At 52.1% G+C, this 20,575-nt stretch overlaps 7 protein-coding genes across 7 annotated transcripts; 1 reads left to right on the plus strand and 6 right to left on the minus strand.

Annotated features, from left to right (window-relative positions):
* Positions 1 to 1,174: 1,174 nt before the first annotated feature.
* On the minus strand, positions 1,175 to 2,718 carry NECHADRAFT_42321 (uncharacterized protein; the record flags this gene model as incomplete). Its single annotated transcript, XM_003042613.1, has 3 exons — positions 1,175 to 2,010; positions 2,054 to 2,568; positions 2,618 to 2,718. 3 exons carry the CDS (start codon positions 2,716 to 2,718, stop codon positions 1,175 to 1,177), a joined length of 1,452 nt encoding a protein of 483 aa, XP_003042659.1.
* A 465-nt stretch (positions 2,719 to 3,183) lies between these two features.
* On the plus strand, positions 3,184 to 4,524 carry NECHADRAFT_81113 (uncharacterized protein; the record flags this gene model as incomplete). Its single annotated transcript, XM_003042527.1, has 1 exon — positions 3,184 to 4,524. One exon carries the CDS (start codon positions 3,184 to 3,186, stop codon positions 4,522 to 4,524), a length of 1,341 nt encoding a protein of 446 aa, XP_003042573.1.
* Positions 4,525 to 4,784: 260 nt separating this feature from the next.
* Positions 4,785 to 6,619, minus strand: NECHADRAFT_42018 (uncharacterized protein; the record flags this gene model as incomplete). The annotated part of the gene is made up of 2 exons (XM_003042614.1): positions 4,785 to 6,384; positions 6,546 to 6,619. The coding sequence occupies 2 exons, from the start codon at positions 6,617 to 6,619 to the stop codon at positions 4,785 to 4,787; spliced, it is 1,674 nt and encodes a 557-aa protein (XP_003042660.1).
* Positions 6,620 to 7,013: 394 nt separating this feature from the next.
* NECHADRAFT_42273 (uncharacterized protein) lies at positions 7,014 to 8,930 on the minus strand (the record flags this gene model as incomplete). Its single annotated transcript, XM_003042615.1, has 4 exons — positions 7,014 to 8,082; positions 8,138 to 8,347; positions 8,399 to 8,606; positions 8,732 to 8,930. 4 exons carry the CDS (start codon positions 8,928 to 8,930, stop codon positions 7,014 to 7,016), a joined length of 1,686 nt encoding a protein of 561 aa, XP_003042661.1.
* A 1,914-nt stretch (positions 8,931 to 10,844) lies between these two features.
* NECHADRAFT_42230 (uncharacterized protein) lies at positions 10,845 to 12,125 on the minus strand (the record flags this gene model as incomplete). Its single annotated transcript, XM_003042616.1, has 2 exons — positions 10,845 to 11,742; positions 11,791 to 12,125. 2 exons carry the CDS (start codon positions 12,123 to 12,125, stop codon positions 10,845 to 10,847), a joined length of 1,233 nt encoding a protein of 410 aa, XP_003042662.1.
* Positions 12,126 to 16,158: 4,033 nt separating this feature from the next.
* Positions 16,159 to 17,853, minus strand: NECHADRAFT_81117 (uncharacterized protein; the record flags this gene model as incomplete). Its single annotated transcript, XM_003042617.1, has 1 exon — positions 16,159 to 17,853. One exon carries the CDS (start codon positions 17,851 to 17,853, stop codon positions 16,159 to 16,161), a length of 1,695 nt encoding a protein of 564 aa, XP_003042663.1.
* Positions 17,854 to 18,522: 669 nt separating this feature from the next.
* Positions 18,523 to 19,917, minus strand: NECHADRAFT_42077 (uncharacterized protein; the record flags this gene model as incomplete). The annotated part of the gene is made up of 2 exons (XM_003042618.1): positions 18,523 to 19,225; positions 19,283 to 19,917. 2 exons carry the CDS (start codon positions 19,915 to 19,917, stop codon positions 18,523 to 18,525), a joined length of 1,338 nt encoding a protein of 445 aa, XP_003042664.1.
* Positions 19,918 to 20,575: the final 658 nt, after the last annotated feature.

Raw genomic sequence — 20,575 nt, forward strand, 5'->3', positions numbered from 1 at the left:
GTCCATTTTCTGTAGCAGATCCCTTTTCTTTTTGCACGCTTCTTCAAGGGTAACCAATCTGATATCAGGCCGTTCATTTGGATCCTGCGTTCGAGCGGAAACGGGGGTGAGATATATGAACTCCCACACCGGAGTCGAGCCCTGGCACCGCACGATGGTCTGGCCGTTGTATAGTTCACAGACTTCTTTAGACGTCGACGACATTAGCTCCATCTCAGCGGCTGACATATTCTCCCTTGCTCTTCCCACAACAGCTTTCAACCAGGCTGGTCCTCCTACTCGGACAGCGCTAACGAGAACAGTAATGATTCCTAATGGAGCCATGGCGAGAATAATGCAATCTTCCCAGCCCAGTGCCTGGCTCATGAATTGCATGGTTGCGCGCTCTCCAAATAGAGCTAGGAGTCTATTGAGATTATGTTACAAAATATCCAGGGCTTGAATATCACTATGTATGCACTTACGGTGCTAGATCTGTGAATAGGTTATTAGAAAAGTCATCCCAAGCATCCGCATGGGCGACTTCCACCATGCATGCAACGATTAAACCCAGCCATGTCCAATGATAGGGCATTTTCAGTTGGGTACAAAGCGGGCTGCGCAAGAAAGGAGACAGTACGCAGTAGCTTAGCCTGAAGTTTCGTGACGAGTGATTTTTTGAGATTGTAGATTGACAAAGTTTTGGCAGCCAGAGAACGAGTGTGAGAGAACAAGTTCATCTCGCTGAGGGATTACTTCTCGACCATGCAGGTCAGCGGGTCTGTCTTTTGGCTGATTAGGTAGGTTGCAGGTGGTGGCTGTAATATGTGTTCGAGGACATCCAATAGAATTCATCATCTCACAGCCTGCTTTTCAGCCGAACTCCTCACACCTTGATAATGACTGTGTAAGCAAGATATCCTCACAGGGCGAGTCACCCTGTGGTGAAACCCATAGACAACTTCAGATGCTTTGTAACTGAACACTCTATCGATTTAGGAAAGAGAAGTAGCTGAAACACAGGAAAGGGCGTTACAGCGTGTAGCATGCCAGCCTAGTCGTTCAAGGCAAGACAATGTCGGCGGCACTCTTATTCCTTCTGGATCAAGAGACATGACCGCAATGGTCTTGACATGAGGCGTTCAGTCTCCTACTGAGTACTATGGCTTCCAAGATTGACTATAACTCGTAGGTTCTATAGCTGATATCGCTGGATAGTAGTGTGCTCCTCCCCAGTAGTCTGCTGCCTATCAAGCTTCTTGTTCTGCCGACCATACACCCACATGATAACACCAGTGATAGGCAAACACGCCACATAAAGAAGAACAATTGCCAAGAATCCACGCGTATACTTTGGCGCATCACTCTCCCGAAAGAGTTGCTTTCCTGCCAAGCCACCAGCGTTGCTTCCAATCACCGCCAGTGCGAGACCAATGCTTCGCTTCTCGGCGGATCGAACGTTGATGCTCAGCCAAGCATCGTTGAGACCTTGAGAAAGTGCATTTCCGCTGCTCAGCATGGTGAAAAGAGAGTACTTGGTCCATTTCCCTTTGCTCACGGATCCGAACAAGGCGCCTCCAAAGGTGATACTCCAGACGAAAGCGACCATGCACCAGAGTCCTCGCTGCTTGGTCTTATCCGATGCCCAGGCGATAGCGAAGCTGAGGAACACAACGAGGAAGCTGCTAACAGAGTTCAACAAGTTCGCATGAATCTTGCTAAATCCCAAGCTTCGAATGATAGTCGGTCCGTAGAGCTGAAGACCACCCTTAGGAGCAAGAGCCGCGAGGTTGAGAACCAGATGAAGCCACAGCCTGTAGTCGGTAAGAGCTTGGAAGACGCCGTTGAAGGTGACTTGAGCTTTGGCTTCGGTCTTGGATGCGTCTTCTCTGAGGATTCGGCCGTGCATGATTTCGCGTTGTCGTTCCGTGAAGATATCGAATCGACCGTGGATTGGTTTCGTATGAGAGGGTGATCGAGGGAGGAGTAGGACAAAGACGAGAAAGACCAGAAGGGTAAAAGCGCCCTCGACTAGGAATTGGTCAGTCGGTTAGAAGCCAGGTGAACAACAAACACGTACTGATAAATAGCCATTGCCAACCGGCGTAGCCAGCAATGCCTCCCATCTGAAGAACGCCCGCGGCGATCAACGAGCCAGTAGCAGTGGCAAAGTAGTTTCCAAAGTAAAAGATGGAAGTCCTCAAAGCTAGCTCTTTCTCGCGGTAGAACAAGGCTAGCATGTACTGGCCACCGGGGATGAAGCCAGCCTCGAAGAAACCCAACAGAAATCGCGTTGCCAAGAACGAAGGCATATCAGTGATCCAAGCCTGCGCCAGGGCAATTGTTCCCCAGACGAGGACTTGGCCGGTCAGCCAGATTGGGGCTCCCAATTTCTGCAGAACGAGGTTGGAAGGAATCTCGGCAATGATGATACCAGCGCTCATCAGCTGGTCTCCGAGGTTGACATCGTCCTTTGTAATTCCAAGATCAGTGGTAAGGGTGTCGGTCAGCGCGTTGCCAATGTTACTGCGATCGAGCTGGAGGGCGAAGAAGCCGAGAACGAGAAGGGGCATAAGCGTCAGGTCGAGTCTGCGATGGTCAGCGTGATGATTTCTCTAACTCCTTTTCCTTGACTTACTTCCAGACAACGGCGCTCTCCTCGGCCTCGGTCCAGGTGACTTCAGAGATTTGACCATCTCCAAAGTCCTGCTCAGCCTTTGCATCATAGCCAGGCTCCATGGTAGACTTCTCTTCCAAAGACATGCTTGAAACTGAAGTTGATGGATCTAGCTGAGAATTGCTCTCCAGTCAGAGTTCCTCCAAGCTCTTTATATCCCCATCACCACGACAGATAACTCCCAAGCCCATCAATCGACAACCATGAGAGCCCTCGCACGCAATCTAGTGCCGTTATCGCGTATCTTTACCCGTCAGGAGTCGTTGTGTGGTGATCGTGACTAGTAGATCATGGGGAAGCAAAGTCAAAAAGTCGGAGGTGAGCGTCGGCGATGAGCGAAATGTGGGGTTTCGGAGGTGTCGCCGATAGCTTCATGAGAGGGCGATAGAGAGGATGCAGGGTCCAGGTCATGATAGAGGTAAGCACGTCATTCTTGGTATTTTATTGCTCCTTTGTTTCTTTCTCTTCTTGCTGTGTTGGCAGAGCGCGCAACTTCAATCTCAATCTCATCCCCTTCCTATCACACAATGTACAAAGATCCTACCAAGCCCAACATCGTGCTCATCCTCGCCGACAATCTCGGCTGGGGTGAGCTAGGCTGCTACGGTGGCGGTATCCTCCGCGGTGCCGCGACACCTCGCATCGACAAGCTCGCGACTGAAGGTCTTCTCCTGCACAACTTCAATGTCGAGAGCGATTGCGTACCTACCCGCTCGGCCTTGATGACAGGCCGACATCCCATACGCACGGGATGCCGCCAGTCTGTGCCGGCTGGGTTCCCCCAGGGACTGACGAGATGGGAGCGCACACTGCCGGAGTGTCTTAAGCCGCAAGGGTATGCTACTGCGCATCATGGCAAATGGCATCTTGGTGACATTCCTGGTCGGTATCCTTCAGACCGTGGCTTCGATGAATGGCTTGGAATCCCTCGAACGACCGACGAGAGCCAGTTTACTTCCGCGTTGGGTTATGCACCTGAAGTCGCCGAGCTCCCATACATCATGAAGGGCATTGCAGGCCAGGACTCGGAGAACATCTGTATCTATGACCTGGAAAAGAGGCGGCTAATTGACGAGATGCTCGTTGATCAGTCCAAAGACTGGCTGTCGCGTCAAGTCAAGGCCGAAAAGCCCTTCTTCCTCTACCATCCTCTCGTCCATCTGCACTTCCCAACTCTCCCGCATCGCGACTTTGAGGGAAAGACAGGCCAGGGTGAATTTGCCGACTCAATGGCCGAGATGGATTATCGCGTCGGCGAACTCATCGACCACCTTGACAGTCTCGGAGTCAGCGACAACACTGTCCTCATCTTTGCGTCAGACAATGGCCCCGAGTTCCGACCGCCGTACAAGGGCACCGCCGGACCATGGTCAGGCACATATCACACCGCTATGGAAGGCAGCCTCAGAGTCCCCTTCATCATCCGATGGCCAGGCCATGTTCCCACCGGCGTAACCTCCAACGAGACAGTCCACGTAACCGACATCTTCACCACGATCCTCGAAATCGCCGGTTCAGAAGTCCCATCCGATCGTCCAATCGACGGTATAAGCCAAGTCTCTTTCTTCAAAGACCCATCAACCGTAAAATCACAGCGTGAAGGGTTCCTCTTCTACATCAAAGAGGAGCTGCGTGCGGTCAAGTGGAAGGACTGGAAACTTCACTTGATCTGGGAGCCAAAGGTGAACCAGTCCTCCGGGAAGCTCGAGTCGCCGTATTTGTTCAACGTTGTGCGAGATCCCAAGGAAGAGACGGATATCCTAGCGTACAACACTTGGGTCATGCAGCCAGTCTTGAAGTTGAGGGCAGAGTTTGAGAAGAGTTTGAAGAGTGATCCCGCGCCGCCGGATCCTCTGAAGGGTCTGTAAAATAGAGTTGTAGTTGCAAAGCGTGTATTTCCGGTGTCACTTCCAATTGATGTCGCTTCGTCTAGTGTACAACCTTGTCCACTGTGTTAGCATTGGAACATGATGCTATGATGTGTTGATACTGTGTTCTTTATTGTAGTTGTAGTCCGGCCCTAGATGGGTTAACTGAGCCAGAAGATCGCACAACCTCGTCAATGATATCCAGTTCATTCAGTACTCAACTATCTATGTCTGCGCCCAGTGAATCCTAGCGCTCGCCTCTAGGACTGATCAAATATCCACGGATCAAGGTTCGGTGGAGTCGTAGTCCACAGCGTCGCAGTATCATCCAAGTCCAACGGCGCAATCACGTCGTGAGCGAGTAGAAACTCGTGCGAAATAATCGAGGGCATCCCATTCGTCGGAGAAGATACCTCAGACATGGAAGCCGCTAGCTCCTCGAACCGGTCGCGATACGACGCCCCGGGAGGATATCGCTCAGCCATGCCCCAGAGAACAGTCGAACACATGGTCACTCGCTTCTCCAAGTCGTTCGAGTCGAATACCGCACCTTGTAGCCGCAAGGTCTTGATGCAGTGGACGAGCGCTGCGCCCGACCGAAAGAGATTGGGTATAGTTCGCCAGTAGAATCGCAGTTGACCTTCCTTGAAGCCCGCCCTGTATAGTTCAACGCTGCGGGAAGCATATTGGGCGAGGTCCCTCAATTCTGCTTCCGGAGGGCTTGGGAAATGAGGTGAAGGTGAGAATAAGTAGACAAGCGTCATGTATAACGCGCCGTCAAAGAAGTTTTGAGGTGCCAGCTTGGAGGTGGCATCGAGAGGTGGGACGGTCTGATGCCACTCAACAAGACGATCCCTCATGCCAATCTTCCATTGGTGAAAGTCAAACAGAGGACCATGTATTCGAGGTTTGTAGTTCAATGTGTGAAATATCTCATACTCGGCCTGACGAAAGATGATGCAGTGATTGGCCAGCGGCGTTGATGCCTCGGGACCACTCGTCGATGGCAGAGGCGTGAAGATGGCCTCATCGGGGATAGACCTCGGTCGATTGAGAACAACACAGAGATTCGTTTCAAGTATGTACGTCGACCAAAAGACACGCCGCCTCTTGTTCGTCTGAGCCTGGGCGATGGGGGTTTCATCTTCATGTGGTAGACCCCGCTGTGTCTCGTTGAGAAGGTCGAGGTCGATGGCGAGTCGCGTCGCCAGACCGATAAAGTGCCAGGCAGCTGAAAGATTTGACGCGAAAATGGTGTATTGCACAATCAGAAGAAGATTCTGCAAATGCTCAAGATCTCCTTTCCAGATAGCATGAGGGCGTTCCGTAAAGACGTGGATGGCAGACGCAAAGAAAGAGTCTGACCCTGTCGTGGGAACCGCGGCGTCAGTCCTGTTGAGTAGCCGGATAGCAATCGCGAGAACCATAGGGAGCTGAAATCTTTCATTCAAGTTACCTTGGCTCGGTCCAGGTTCGACTTCGTAGAGGCTCTCAACCGTTGCCCGGAACCGACCCTCGTCGAGTATCGGTGAGAAGAAGTTGGAGTGCTCAAAGTACGTAGCGGCAAGCTGTAACGCTGTCGGCTTTGGAGGAAACTTGACCACGGTCGGAACAGTAATGTTTTCCAACAAGCCGTGATACCCAGCCGCTGCTCCGTCTTGGATATGGCTCGGGTCGGGAACCAGCAGGTTCAACAGCGTCAACCCTCCAGTCACCTGGTGTTGCTCCGAGGCTGCCTCAGCGACTGTGCTAGGCTCTTGAGGGGTCTGAACATCAGAAACAGATTCAGTCTCGACACCATGACTCCGTAATGCAAGCTCAAGCTGAGCGACGCGGTCCTCTAAGCTTTTGATGTAGCTGCTCGTGTGTGTCAGCTATACCATTCAATCGGACCGAACATCAGGGGGCCAGACCTTCGAGGGACAGATCGCCCATCTGCATCTACACTTACACAAGGGACACCAGCCCGAGCGCAGGAGGAGCAAGCCGGGATGTTCTGGTCGCACCTCTGTTTTCGCGACTTGCAGCGTTGGCAGGCCGTAACATTGGCGCGGCGAACACTCGTCCGCTTGCGACCAGTCAAAGAAGTCTCCATCACATTGGTGATGAACGAATGAGACCTTGTGTGACCATTATTAGCAATCGCCAATCAGAGGATGAGCATTTCCTCGGTCTTGTTCGTTGCATGAGCAGAGACAGTGGAGGACCGAATAATCCGGGTGCTTCCCCGCGCTGAGATAAGGGTCGCGATGGCGTCAACGCCCTAAATTGTTAGCAGCCACACTTTAACACAGTGAGATCAATAACAATGCTGTATCGTCAACATTAACAGCCGGTAGACGGCAATGGTATTAATCTAGCACATGAATCCTGATATCTCTTCCTGCAACGCCATTGCTTTTTGCATAGCTCTTATATACATGACCACATGCCCATCAATGGTCTAGGCAAATATGCAATATTCAACTGTCAAAAACGCAAGAAAATATTTAGCAGAGAAGTCGATATAGCTTCTTCCACATTGGCCATCCAAGTCTCTCCTCGCGCTCCTGCTCCGTCATGATGTGGATACGGAAGTACCGCCGTCCAGTCTCGACGTCCATCTCGTCGACGCGCACAATCTTTGTGCGGTACCAGAGCTTGTGGAGGCCATAGAATAGGAGGATAATGGGTAGAGCCATGACCTTGAGGAAGAAGTTTTGCACCAGCGCGGGGGCACTCTCGTCCATGTCGGGCTCGTGTACGGGTGACACTGCAATCCAGATCTGAGAGATGAGGACGAGGACGTAACCGACAAAGGAGAACCATGCGCCAATGACACCAACGTGTGACCTAAAGGGGAGCTGCTCCAGTGTATGCGATGTGTAGGCCCAGGCCTTGCGGAATCGGATGTAGCAGAGACAGATACTGGCCCAGGTGAACAAGGTACTAAGAGCGCTGATGGAGAGTAGCCAGTTAAAGATGGCATCGTGGAAGCTCAGGTCAGCAAGGAAAGCGAGCAGACCAATGCAAGACGCAAGGATAATAGCCATAAGAGGACGGCCCTGCTTATCAACATAAGCAAAGATTTGAGGGGCGTGAGACTGCTCTGCCAAAGCTGCAAGGGTTCGCGAGGAGCCAAAAACGGCCGAGTTGCCGACGCTAATAACGGCGACGAGGATGATGGCGTTCATGACACTCGGGAGGATTGTGGTGCCGGCCTTTTCGATGGCAATGACGAACGGGCTGGCACTGGCGTCGGCCACGCTGGAACCACTCATGAGGCGACTGTCGTTGGAGGGAACTAGCAGACCGACGAGCATGAGAGCGACGATGTAGAAGATGGTGATACGCCAAAAGACCTGCTTGATCGCGGTGGGAAGCGACTTGCGGGGGTTGGCAGTCTCGGCAGCAGCAAGACCGATTAGCTCGGTACCGGTAAATGAGAACGCGGAGGTGACAAGGACGCTACAGAAACCTTTGAAGCCGTTGTTGAAGGGCCCCGGGTTACGCCAATACATGCCGCCGATATAGCCGCTTTCGGGTTCACCACCGATGTTAATTACGATAGCGAGGAGACTACGAAAGTTAGATACCGAGTTGAGATGTGACATGGGTCTGGAGTAGAACATACATAAAGCCAATGACAGCCGTGACCTTGATGATGGAAAAGACGAACTCCGCCTCGCCATAGGCTTTGACGCCAAACAGGTTGATGATGACAATCGCGAGCAGAAAGATGGCGACAAAGATGGATTTGCTGAGGGCTTCGTTCCAGTATGATATTGTGAATGCGCCGGCGATGATTTCTAGAGGGAGAATGAAAAGCCATTGCAGACAGTAGCTACAAGCAGTCAGCGACCGACATCTCACGTATTCGCGCCAAGACACTTACTTCCAACCCATCGCGAAACCCCAAGAGGGATCCAAAAACCGTGTGGAAAAGGCAGAAAATGAGCCGGCGATGGGAAATACGACGCAAAGCTCGCCGAGAGACTGCATGGTGCAATACTGCATCGCGCCGATGATGAGGTACGAAATGAGGACACTTGCTGGGCCGCCTCTATACAGGGAAGCGCCCGAAGCGACAAACAGACCAGTTCCTACATTCCATCATTAGCATCAACTTCATTACGATCTCTCCGACACATTTGAAGACATCGCGACCAAAAACAGGTCACATCCGACGATGCCGACCAACGCCGGGAGACATCCGAGACTCACTCACCAATAGCACCGCCAAAGGCAATCATCTGCAAATGCCTCCCCTTCAGCTCCCTCGCCAAAGCCGTATTCGCCGTCTTTGCATTCGCAGCCTTCAAATCATAATGTCTATCCCCGGGGTACACCGGTCCGTCTGTAGGCTGGTAACCACCTCCGTCTCGGCTCTTGAGAGACCGGCGCTCGGCACGGCGAAACCCATCCATCCAGTCTGCCGGCTCTTTTGACGGAGGAGGTTGCTTTGCTGAGATGTTCCATGTCGTGCCTTGCTCTTCGCTGCCGGAGCCGCTGCCGAGATCCTTCATCTCTACGACTTCGACGTCGCGCGTTAGGACGATGTCGCCCTTCATGGTGGCGGGGGAGTCGCTAAGTTTTTTTAAAAGGCGGGTGAATCGGCCGAGGTTTGCTTACGAAAGAAGCAACCAAAGAAAAATATGGGGATCTGCAGAAAAAAGAAAAGAAAAGAATGACGAGTTATTCCCCCAGGATTGATAAATGACGTGCAGAAAACACCATCAATTTGTTTCTCTCGTCGGAGATATTGTACGTATGTATGCAGATCGATGAAAACCGTTCAATTCAAGACAAGGGTCGTTTCGAAAAGCCTTCTAGAAAACTCTGCGAAAGAGTCGCGCCGAGGGCGTTATTTTTTTACCCGGCGAGTGGCGTTTTGGTCCCGTAGGATTGGGATGGGATCATCACACAGCCGAATCGGCGGAATCTTGCGGCGGGCGATTAATCGGCAGTTGGAGAAGATTGGGGAAGGTATATGAGGGGATGGGTATATAAAAGAGAGGGGAAGAAGAAGAACAGCAAACTCCTTCTGTTTCCCAATAACAACAACTGGTGATGATGGGAAATGCCCAGTACAAGGAAAAACAGCGCAGAGAGGGAGCCGTACGTCTATGTACCTCGAATAACGGGGTGATCAGCAACCGAGACGCTCTCCACTTGGACACTCGGACTCTTTTTCCATCTGACAAGGCCAAGCGAAAGAGAGTAGGTAACAGAACATGCGTAGCATCTAGAACCACTCGAGATTCAGTAGTAACAGTAATAGTTTGACCCATTACCTCATACCCTCACCTCATGTGCCTTCATGGCTACCAGCGGATCAAGCAGCTGCTCTCACAGTAACCAGGGTGTGGCGATGAATAGACAAGACGCGGCTGACCAGGGGGAGGATGAGGATCCGCTCAACGCATGATTGGGGGTGTGGTCCCTGCTTGAATGATGCCTTTTTCAGGTCCCCGCACAGTCCATTCCAGGGACCAGCCTCGCGCCAGAAAACAACCGGAGACCTGGTCGTTGCTCGCGCGGCGGGACAAAGCAGACGCCATCGACGAGGCTCAAATAGGTAGGTCCATTAACATCCTTGTCGCACTGGCAATGTTTCGTGCAAGCCTCACATGTGTCTCTTCTTACTCCCAGCCACTCAAACCTAGGTACACTGTTTGAAACTATAGACTCGGCGAGATGCACCTCAGCTTCCCATTTTGAACGCAGAAGCAAAAAAGGGGGCTTCCCCAAGACTCGCGCTTGGATTCCGCGGGGAACACCACATGTGAGAAAGGAATGGGTCCGGGGCACGCTCCCCTGGAGCCGCCGTGCTTTGCCATTACGTACAAACATGTTGGCGGTCCGCTTTACTGTCCCCATTGCTCAGACTTGTGACTGTAGGCGAGCTGGAGATTGTAGATTGGCTCGACCGTTGTGATTGAATGGAATGGCAGATTTAGGGGAGCCACCCCATCGCGACGGCGGACGTGGTCCGAGTTGTGGAGGTGATTTTGGAGATGATGTCGTACTCGACGTATTGTGGGAACGCGGAGAGGGAGGGTCCCATCCGTCATGTGTCTGAGACGTCTTGTCTCATCTCCGACCGCGGAAGGCAGACAGTCCGAGTGTTCAACGTGTAAGCCAAGATGTAAGCAAAGGGCGTGAAAAGATCATGGTTGAGACAAAGTAAAACGTGGTATGTGTATACAACATCTAAGGAAATTCGTCATGCTCTTTGACGTCCGTCATGTAGCCCTCAAACTAATAATACAGCAAGAATTATGGTATATAGTAAATGGTATCCTGAATTAAATAATAAAAAAATCCCTTCCCGTGACGTATCAATTGCTTCGTTGGCTGCGCTGCACCTCTTTCGAGTTACCTGCGATGATGGCAGACGGCGGTCTGTAGGGGAACTCATTACGACCAATCTCGACCGAGTGTTGCAGCTGATCCCGCGTGATAAGCGAGTCGTGGCTCTGTGTAGGACTGACAGGTCGCTCGCTAAACTTGCGCAGGTCGTCGTCTTTGCTGATAGAGATGGAACCAGTAGTCGTATGCGACGCCGCGCTGCCTGTCCAGATACCCTCGGTCGTCTTGACAGGTTGTCCATCTTCACTCTCTTCTTCCCAATTGCTGTGACCCGCTGTGCGAGTGAGCTTGGTAGGTTGCGATTGCGATCGCGAGTTGGAGTACTCGTAGCTATTGGAGCCCTTGAACTTCTTGCGCTTGACACCACTGTCACGCAGGAATGATCCGAGGGCGACGGTGTTGCCCACACCAGTGGCAGCGAGGATCTCGACAGATGCCCACATGGTGCGCACCACCTGGCTTCCCTGCGCCTGGATAATACGAGGCATGCGATAAAGAGTGATGCCGACGGTAAGAAGCCCCAGACTGAAGAGCATGATGAGCAGCACCTTGCGCTTGGTAGCGATCTGAGTCGAGAGAATAATAGGGATAGGGAAGGCAATCAGGACGAGGTCGGTAATGACGTTGCAGGCGCCCATGGTGATCATATGAGCAAAGCCCTGACGGCATTTACCTCCAGGATCAGGCGTGACCTGCCAATAGTGAGGAAAGGGTTGGCATTCAGCCAAGTCGCTGACGAGGACAGCGACAAAGGTTGCGATCAAGACGACACGCATGCCGATGATCATAAGAGCGTGCGATCTGCGTCTAGTTGCGCCAGCGAGACGCTCAAAGAACTCGAGTGTTGTAAACTTGATGATCCACAATCTTGGTCATATTAGCTATAATCCGTCGAGTGTTGCTGTGAATACATACGTAGCGGCGTAAAAGATTCGGCTGGCAAGAACCATACGACTTCCCATGATCCTCTTGTCAATCTCATCCTGCGTGAGCTTCACGCCCTCAAGGTTCACATTGTTGGTTCCATAGCGGAGGGCAAAGTGAACGCAAACAGCTCGTAGAACCAGCGGCAGCAGCGCAACGGCAACGATCTTGTCCTCCTTGAGAAGCTTCTCAACTCGAACATAGCGACCCGACATGCGGATGAGAATAACGGCGAAGCAAAAGGCCGTAACCCACCACGAGACCAGCAGCGTGGGCTTATCTTCGCTGAACGGCCGTGGGTCGGGTGCTTCTGTGTAAAAGCCCATGGCTGGGAAGCGTTTGGGCGATGAGCCCTTCCGTCTAAGTGAGGTGTCGAGGCAATTCGGTATGAGATTAAACCACAGAGGAGATCAAAGGGAGGATCGACAAAAAGAATGACAAGATTGACACTTGGAAAAGAATGCAAGACCCAAGTTTTTGCATTCAAGAACAAAACATGCGGGACCTTGGTGGATAGGACCCGGATCGGCGAGAGCTGGGGCAAAGGCACAAGCTGTCGTTGATGCGAGCTTATCATAACCGACAAGGGGTTGATGATGGATGGAGGGGCAATGCCCCTGTTCAATGGACAGGTCCAGACATGAAAGATGGAGGGGGGGAGGCACAGCTTGGCCTATTACTCGGAGCCGTTCCCTTCTGGTTGTAGCTATTGCTGCACGTCAAGAAACGACATGGTTTGAAGCGCGGCCAGGGGTTCAAGCCAACCGCGTAGCAGCGATGGCTTCAACCAAAATGGCGCGGTGGCGTTGAGTACAGAAGGCTTCGCGAAGGTCTAGCTTTAGCTTAGCTTTGGGGGTGATTGAGTCGGACTGCATTGTGTGCGATATCGTATCATGAAGTTGATGCCATTGTCCGCGCTTGGGGACCGTCAAAGCGTACAGCTCACGCGGGTCCCCAGTGTGATGATGGGTCGGGTTCATGGGCACTGTAGCGTGCCCCGAACCTTACAGGAGAACATGTCTTGTATGGTAGAGTCCGAACGCGGCCAGTCTTGCCGGTTGAGGAACTACAATTGCAAGAGTGGCGGCAGGGGTCTCTGTGCCATGGGAGATGGACAAGACATGGGACGGGGAGTCGTTGGAGAATCTTGGCCGTCTTGGCTTTCTCCTCAGGAACATTTCAGCTGGTGGTTAGTGGCATGCGTGCACTGACTCGTAGAAACTCGAGGTTTTTTATCGGAGCCGTGTCCGAAGCGACGAGTCGACTGGTAATATTGCTGACAGGTCGGTTGATTAGGCCAATGAGGGTTCGAGAGGGTGCTGTCGGCGTCGCATGATCCTGGCAATTCGTCTACGGGAGGAAGAGAAGGCTCATTAGAGAAAAGTCTTGGTGTTGTTGGTTTTGCACGTGGGATGGATTCTTGAGAGACAGGCTCTAATCATGAGCTCAAGATCCAGTCCCGAAGTAGCCCATGCCACGTTTTCCTAGCAAGCGACCCTCATCCTTTGGACAAACGTTCTAGCGTTCTCGAAGCTTTACGCATGTCGTTGCTTTTCTTGATCCATCACGATCTCAGATGCCACGTTTTTTTTTTCTTTCTTATTTCTCCATCTGGGGAAAATGGATCTCTGCTGTCATGTTTAACAGACCAAATCTGGGGAAGGTTTTCATGTGTCGTGAACTCTGGGGTATTGTGGAATTCTACACGAGGCGAGCCATAGAAATGTGAAGCTGTTACATAAATCCAACGTAACGGTTTCTTCTGACACATTCTTCCCCCAGAATCGATACAAATGCGTGGTGTTGTTTTGACCGTCGCCACCCGAAGCACGAGCTTTTTTCCCACTCTCACATGGGTCATGGACCCCGTCTATTGGCGCCGCTTCGGTGGGCCGTTAAAGTGGTCCCGGCTCCGTCGGGTCAAGTGTCTCTCAGGGGACTGGAGGCCTGTCGTCCAGGGGGTCCACACCCTAGCCATGTCGTCGCGTCCCCTGTGCCTCAGGGGTAATAACGCGCCTCCACCATCTGGCTGGATCATGGACCATTCTTCCATCATCAACTTGTTCATCTCATCTCACCACAGACCTTGATCCCTTCAATCAACCTACCCACTTTCTTCCATTGACTCGTCTGCTATCGACTTGCCTACCATTAATAGCCCTCTTCCGGAATGCAACGTAAATCTCCAGCCCAGAAGGTCCAGATGCGATGGTGCCACCGCTACTAAACCCGGCCCCGGAACACCCCCAAGAACTTGAAGCCGCCAATGAGATCGTCACAATGCTCCGGTGATGTGATTTGACTGTGTTGTTGATTGTGTGAAGAAGCGGTTGATGCACCCCAATCAGCTGTTCCTGCATCTCATCTACACCACTGCCGACTAGAATGCGCTGATAACAAACTCTGCATCATCTCGGCCTCATTCATGCTTCTGTGGCTTCTTCACCAATGCCCATCACGACACCATCAGATATGGCATCACTCTACCTTCCTATCCCGGGCCGGTCCTTACATCCCGCTAAGCTTCATTCAGGTAGGCAGTCTTGGACAAATACTCCGGAACCCTGGCGTTCCCAAAGCAGACCGTTGAAACCATGTCAAGAGGCGGCGCGTTAGGGAGATGGATAGCGGGCTGCTAGCTTCCCATGCTGTCACTGTCTTGATTCACCTGATTACGGGCCTGCCGCGCTTACCTATGAACCGCGCTTGATCCAAGAAGCTTGTCGTCAATGGAAAGCCAACTAACAGAAAGCTAATCCAACTGGGTAGGTGTCGTCCCGGAGTTTGCTCCAGAGTTCAATCATTCCAGCCACAGTTCACGATGGGTGTTGACAAGGTCTTGGCCCAGACTCAAGACTAACTCATCACCAGCGTCTAGTCTTGAGCCGGAGGGAAACCCTAAGAGAATGAGCCCATGGACATCGCACCGCGCCGACGAGATTACTTCAATCCCTCAGCCCTACCTCATGTTGCATCCTTAGCTCCCTAGATGGCCTGCAGCACGATCACGGCGATCTTCTCCTCGTGTGGTCAAGCAGGATCTCAATCCTCATGAAGGTTTTCGCGGGGTGGTTTGATCCGTCCATGCACAACTCTGATGAGGGGATGCAACCCCAACCGTTCGCTCTGCGTCGGAATTTGGGGTAGGTTTGCTTTTCCAGCTGCAATTGATGCCGTAGCTGCATGTCGGATCATGATGCTGGGCTTCTAGAAGATTATCCTGCAAGCCTCGTGCGAGTCAAGCTTGGGCCGATGTTCGGCACACCCGCAGCCGGGAAGGGCTAGACCTGGTTTGTCTGGTATGAACCAACAGGACAGCCTCCAAAGTCAGCAGTAAAGAGCCGGCCGGCTATGGAGGGGATCTTCTCATCTCGTCTTGGCTCCAATCCTTCGCGTGGGTTTGTAGAGAGTAATGTGTCGTGGGGCATTCCACCTCTGGTAAACGGCAACTGCGGCACGATGATCCAGCACACGTAGACAATTGCGGCTCCGCGGTCATACTAGGAGAGCAATGGAGTTCGAGTATTCCTGAACGGTGTCATTTTGGGCTTCCCGCTGGTTGCTTTGTGGATGACCGACCCAGTTGATCATGATAGCTCATTTTGTGAACGTGGTTGTTGACCCGACCATCGGAAGCAGAGCCGCAATCAGCACCAGTCCAGGTGCCGCCGGTCCAGGCACCAATTGCAAGAAACGAACTATTGAATTAAGGGATGGAGATCCATATTCTATGGGGCTGCTTATCGAATCGAGCCGCTTTTTCCGTGTTGAATTGCGTTGAAGTTGAGCTGTTCTTTGATCTGAACCTACCCTATACCGGAATGAGTGAAGAGTTGGGGAAAAACCTGTGCGATTTGGGGGCTTGATGCGTCTCAATTTGAGCTTCTGTTGATGAAATATTTACTGCAAAAAGCTATTAAATTGCCCAGTCTCTGAAAAATGTCACGCATCAGTAGTTGTTACGGTCTTGGGGTCCTCCAAGCTGATCTTAAAATTGACAATGTTCGCCACACCACAGCCACATGAGGTACAGCAAGGTGACCTTCACGATTGTCACATGTGTGATCATTGAGGACAAGTATCGCGGACAGACAAAAAGGAAGGATTAGCAAAAAACATACAACAGTGAGGATTCCCCGGTCGTCACCGACCCGAGTACTAATTCACCGCTCCTCAGCTTGACTATGGGAGAGCGGACGGGATCCCGCATTTTCTAAGAGCTATGGTCGTATGTACCTGTCGTCGGTGGGAATGGCTTCATGAACTCGTCGATTGAGAGTGCTCTATTCTAGTGAAATACTGCGATAAAATCGTCCTTTGCTGGACTTGTCTAATGAAATGCCTCTATCTATTTGCCCTTTACCTGTCTTCCTCATCTTCAGCGATCCAGTAAGCCTCGACTTCTGCGATACAGGTTCTTGCTGGAACAGTAACTGCAATTGGGAAACCACCATAGTCGGGGTCGTCGTTGGGCATCATGAGGAACTCGCCACTCCTCGTCTCATCTCCGTTAAAGATTCTCAACGTCTGAAGCTTACCCTCCGCGTCGACTTCCTTCTCCTCCGCCCAAAGAATACCTGCAAACGTCGTCTCCTTGCGTACACCCTCGAATCGCACATGGAAGCCTCGTCCGACGAGCAGGAACTTGGAGTCGCCGAGATGGATCACCATACCACCACCAGGGCCGGGCTTGCCAAAGACGAAGCAACGCTCGACAATGACCTTGATGTCGCCAAAGACACGGGTCCATTGTTCAGGGAACTTGTCGCAAGGCTCCTCGTCAAAGAAGAAGCCGAAGCGGTCTTCGGGAGCAGCGTTTAATAGGTATGATGACGTCTGGGCGAGAAGCTTGAATTCGCGACCGACAACTTCGGCGCCAGTATCGATGCCGAAGGGGCTTGCTCCGAGAGCTCCGTATGTGGCATACGACAGCCAAACTCGTCGGGCGCCGTTCTCGTCTCGCCGTTGCTCGGGAATGAACAGAGGGTTGCCCTGCTCGGTGTAGTTTTTGCACACAGTCTCGTAGTCGTGGAAGTACAGGTCAGGCGACAAAAAGTCGAGCGATGGGGTATTGAATCGCCAAATATCGAGAACATGTGGACAAGGCCCTCCTGAGGGATAGATACCAGGCTCTGCACCGCCTCCAACAACGATAGGAACCCCTCGCAAGTCTAGTTGGGAGGGATCATCAAAGTTGAGCCATGTGTTTGTGTATAGTGGGATGGGGTATTCCTTCTTTCCAGCGGCGGCGACGCGACCGACGAAGGACGAAATGTGGTAGGCCATGAAAGCCTCGTTGGCAGAAGGTCCAGCGCCAAAGACTGAGTCCCATGAGTGTGATCCAGACTTGGGAGCATTGGGGAATCGCTTCTTGAATTGCGAGTGCGTCTCGACCTTGCCGAGATGCTCTAGAAGTTGGCTGGGAATGGGTTCAGCGAAGGCCTTCTCAGCCCTGCGAGACCGGTCTCGAGAATCGCCGAGCAGTCCGGTCTCATTCTCAACCTGTACCATGAGTACGGTGTTATACTCTGAATCAACATCGGCGAGATGTCGCATGAGGGCTGCGAAAGCACGCGAGTCTGCTTGGCATGCCTCCTCGCTCAGCGGAGTGACCATCTCAATGGTCCGCTTGACGCCGCCAGCCTTAAGGCATTGGACGCGAGGGAACCTCTTGTGGTCCTTCTTGATCCAACCAGGAGCATAAGTAGAGATGCCATTCTTGTATGTGCCGAACCAGAGCAACACCAGGTGCATGTCATGTTCACGGGCGCCCGCGAGCACACGGTCGAGCTCGCTAAAGTCAAAGTGACCTTCGCGAGGCTCAATGGTCTCCCATGTTACCGAACCAAGGAGAGTATTGATGTGATTCTCCTTCATATTAGGCCAGACCTCGCTCATGAACCTCGCCGAGCTTAGCGACGAGTTGTGCAGTTCGCCGGAGAGCATGAGGAAGGGCTTGCCCTTGACGATGAGCTGGATCTGGCCATTCTCGGATCGACGGAGGTGAGGAAGCGCGTGCTTGGCTTGGGTCGCGGGAATCTCGATTGCTGTCATGATGAACGATTGTGACGGACAGAGAGTGCGTGGAGGAGGGGGGATTGGGGTGATTGTGACATTGTGTCGGAGGGAGAGCTTCACAGTTGAAATAGCTACTGCGCGTGGCTCAGTAAGCGACACGATGGGTCAAAACCACGTCGATCATATGGTCTCAAGACCACATGAGCCGAAGAAGTGGTTCAGACATGTCATGACGGAGATTCTTCGTATGCAGGCCAAGCTCATGTGGAGGAGAGCAACCCCACGTCACTCCACCATCCTCAGTCGCAAGGATCATCGGACTTTCTTCGCATATACCATCCGGCGAAATGTCGCATCTACACAATTAACCGCTCTCTCGGCTCTTGTTTTCCATGAATGCGGGGAATCTGCCGATCAACTCGTTGGATGCCGGGCCATGTGCCTCTTTGTTCTTTCTTCGGCACTTTGGAGATCTCGTTTACGAAACAAGTCTTGGTGTGGTAATGAATCCTTGTCTTCTATTGACGCACCTCCTCTTTTGTCGGGCACGCGAGCGAAGCGACGCCAGAATGACAATGGACCTCTACCTCCTCTCAAATACTCCAGGTTTATTTAGCCTGAATTAGGGTAAAAGTTGTATACATTTTCATAAAATAGATCAAGTTTTATACATATCCTTGGAGGAGTATAAACTAATGACACCTTCTACTTTCTTACAGGTGGACTGTCTACCACACCAATCCCCTGCCAGCAGTCCAGATCGTCTAGCTTCCGCAATAGTCGCTCGAGCTTGTTCCTGGCATCGTCACTTGCATCGGTGCTTGAACCATTTCTCAGCTGAATTTGCTCAAGATATGCAGCGCCAATGTCTCGGATCTTGGGGACCAGGCTGCTGCCGTTGGCATCAAAGACGGCTTGCGGGAGATGGTACAGAACCTCAAGGAGGTCATCCACAATTTTCTGGTGTTCTAGACCACTCGTATCCGTTGGACCGAATTTTTGAAGAATGTTTGATCGAATCTCGAAACTTGTTATAAACAGATTTGCGGTTTGGGCGTCGTGGCTCTGAGTGACGTTGGGCGGTCGAGACATTCCACCACGCCAACGTAGCTCTGGTGGTAGGCCATTGATGACGGACTGGATTTTTCCTAGATACTTTGAGATCAAAGCAGGTGGGTCATTGTTATTTCGGACCTGTTGGACCTCCGACCAGATGAAAAATAAGTCGGTTAGGGAGTTGAGTCCTGGGACATAGCTCGTGTAGTCTCCGTGCCAGCGTGGCTCATGACGCTCTGAGGGTGGCGATGGCTCCATCTGGTCATCAGACAATGGGAGAGGCCGGGGAAAGTTTTCGATCCTGTCTTGAGGAAGCAAGCTCACAGATAGCCTGCCCAGTATGTCGGCGCTGCTATACATCGTTGTTAGTGAACACACAGGGAAGCCCAGATGAGAGCCTTGTGCGTACCATGAAGCGGCAAAAAGTAGCCAGAATAGCCGTCTCAGAAGCTGCTGTTCAGCCTCATCCAGTTTATGCATGGAGTAGTACGCTAGATACCGAGTCCCTGTGGCTGCCTCGTTCAAAACGTGATAGGCCCGCATATTGCTCAGCCCCAACTCGGACACTGCACTCATAGCCACGCCCATATTGTACATGGCAATGCACCAATCCAAGCAGAAAGTCCCATGGGCAAACTGACTTCTCAGCAACCCGTGGGTATCTAGAAACTCGACGCAGTAATCCACAGTCACAGACCCGTAATCCCCACGCGGAAACGTCGCCTTGGTCGCTGCGCACACGCTTATGACTAGCCCGCAGAACATGGCGTCTCCGTCAGCTTCTCGGTTGCGGAGACGACGTAGGAACCGCCGACGGAGAAGGATCGGAGCAAGGGGGTGGATCTTGTCGAAAAAGTCGTTGAGGAGGCGGGATATAACCGCATCGGCGGCAAAGGCCGAAAGCCAATGGCTTCGGAGGACCGATGGGGTATCAGATGGTGTCCCGGAGGCATGGTCTGAGAATCCGGGGCTCTGGAGCGGTGACTGGGGCTCATGATTTTGAGCTAGGGGCGTCAGCTGAACCCCAGGATCTGGGGACCCCATGGCAGTTGGAGGTAGCATTTGGCGGCGTTGGGCATGTCTGATCATGTTAGTTACTTTGAGTTAGACATGGGTATGATGGCCGACTTGTTTGGTGGCCCTCGTTTTCTTCTTGGCCTTTGATGTGTGCAATCTACATCAAGAAAGACACAGCCTTGACATCGTTGATGTCCTACATCATAAACACACTGAAGTGCTGTTAGCTACAGAGAACCCGGAGAAGGGCGTTAAACTACATACCCTGACTTTCCTAGATCGACAGACATCGCAAGCTTTCTGGTTCCGAGTCTTGTCGGCTGATGGAGTCGTTCTGCGGGGATGAGGCTCTCGCTCATTCATGGGAGACATCGGATGCTCCATGATCTGTTCCGACGGTATGGAGGCTCTAATGGAAAAGTGAAGCTATGCAGAACTCAAACATCCGAGGAGAATCCTCGGAGACACCGTCCCGACTATATGGTCCGATTCGCAGAAATGTCGGATATATTCTACTCGTCCGCTTTGACCAGGAGGTGGCATCCTTCCCCGCTAGACGAGTCAGTCTATCCAATTGAAGCCATCACCACGGTGGGTCAACCTCCTCAGCCCAGAGCCATGCCTATCCCGATAGACTCTAGCCTCTGCTCGTCTGCTGTTGTAACCCTCCCCGTGACCTGCATGG

Source organism: Fusarium vanettenii, assembly GCF_000151355.1.
Source record: "Fusarium vanettenii 77-13-4 chromosome 6 genomic scaffold NECHAsca_33_chr6_1_0, whole genome shotgun sequence".
NCBI classification, from domain to species: Eukaryota; Fungi; Ascomycota; class Sordariomycetes; order Hypocreales; family Nectriaceae; genus Fusarium; species Fusarium vanettenii.